General features: G+C 46.0%; 1 protein-coding gene across 1 annotated transcript in view; it reads left to right on the forward strand.

Annotated features, from left to right (window-relative positions):
* The window catches only part of LOC107293206 (tenascin-X), a gene marked incomplete at its 5' end in the record, with an annotated part of 98,895 nt that overhangs the window by 43,931 nt on the left and 53,822 nt on the right, over positions 1 to 1,142 (forward strand). Inside the window, 2 exons of the mRNA XM_015822347.1 lie at positions 305 to 601; positions 789 to 1,073. Of these exons, the coding sequence (XP_015677833.1) occupies positions 305 to 601; positions 789 to 1,073 (582 nt within the window). The remainder of the gene's footprint in view (positions 1 to 304; positions 602 to 788; positions 1,074 to 1,142) is intronic.

Raw genomic sequence — 1,142 nt, forward strand, 5'->3', positions numbered from 1 at the left:
AAGGAAGGAAGGAAGGAAGGAAGGAAGGAAGGAAGGAAGGAAGGAAGGAAGGAAGGAAGGAAGGAAGGAAGGAAGGAAGGAAGGAAGGAAGGAAACATTAATGAACAAAATACCAGCACCTGAGTTTATTTATTCATTCAATAATTTATATAGCCACCAATCTTATAAGCAACCCTGAGTGGCCCCCAGTCAAAACTTAAAACAGCGTAAAAGCCATATTAAAACTATAAACACTAAACACATCAGTTGTGTAGACAGGAGAAAGGTTATGGTAACAGTTTCCCATTTGTTTCTATAATTCTAGCTCCTATTCCAGATGGTGAGACGGCGATTCCTGTTCAACCCAGCCTGGGAGAGTTATCCGTGTTTGATATCACAAGTGATTCTGTCCGTCTCTATTGGACCGTTTCCACCGGGAGCTTTGACTCCTTCTTGATCCAGTACAAGGATGCAGATGGTCAACCCCAAATGTTGCCTGTGGAGGGAGGCTCCCGTGAAGTCACTGTGACCAACCTGGCTCCTTCTCGCAGATACAAGTTCAACCTCTATGGAGTCTCAGGGCGCAAACGCTCCACCCCGCTTTCCACTGAGGCCACCACAGGTCAGCTTCAGCATTTAATGCGGTCGGAACGTTTCAAATATTGTAACTCCATATTAACTTTCTTGGTTTCCTTAACAAGCAGCAATTTTTAACTGAATGTTGCAGCTTCTGGATTGCATAGCCAACATCAAAGCTCTTATAACTAAGCCTTTTTTTTTTAATTTCTCTGCTTTAGCCCACATTAGAGACCCAGGGGAGCCAATTCCTGTCCAACCCAGCCTAGGAGACTTCTCAGTCCTTGAGGTGACGAGTGATTCTGTCCGACTCCATTGGACCGTCCCCACTGGGAGCTTTGACTCCTTCCTGATCCAGTACAAGGATGCAGATGGGCAATCCCAAGCATTGCCTGTGGAGGGAAGCCTCAATGAAGTCACAGTGACCAACCTGGCTCCTTTACGTAGATACAAGTTCAATCTCTATGGAGTCTCTGGACGCAAGCGCTCCGGCCCCCTCTCCACCGATGCCACCACAGGTCAGTTTCCGGAGTGTGAATCGGCTCTTGTATCTTCATATTAATGTTCTCTACCTTAACATTAACATT

Source organism: Protobothrops mucrosquamatus, unplaced genomic scaffold (genome assembly GCF_001527695.2).
Source record: "Protobothrops mucrosquamatus isolate PMUCROS unplaced genomic scaffold, P.Mucros_1.0 scaffold1529, whole genome shotgun sequence".
NCBI lineage: Eukaryota > Metazoa > Chordata > Lepidosauria > Squamata > Viperidae > Protobothrops > Protobothrops mucrosquamatus.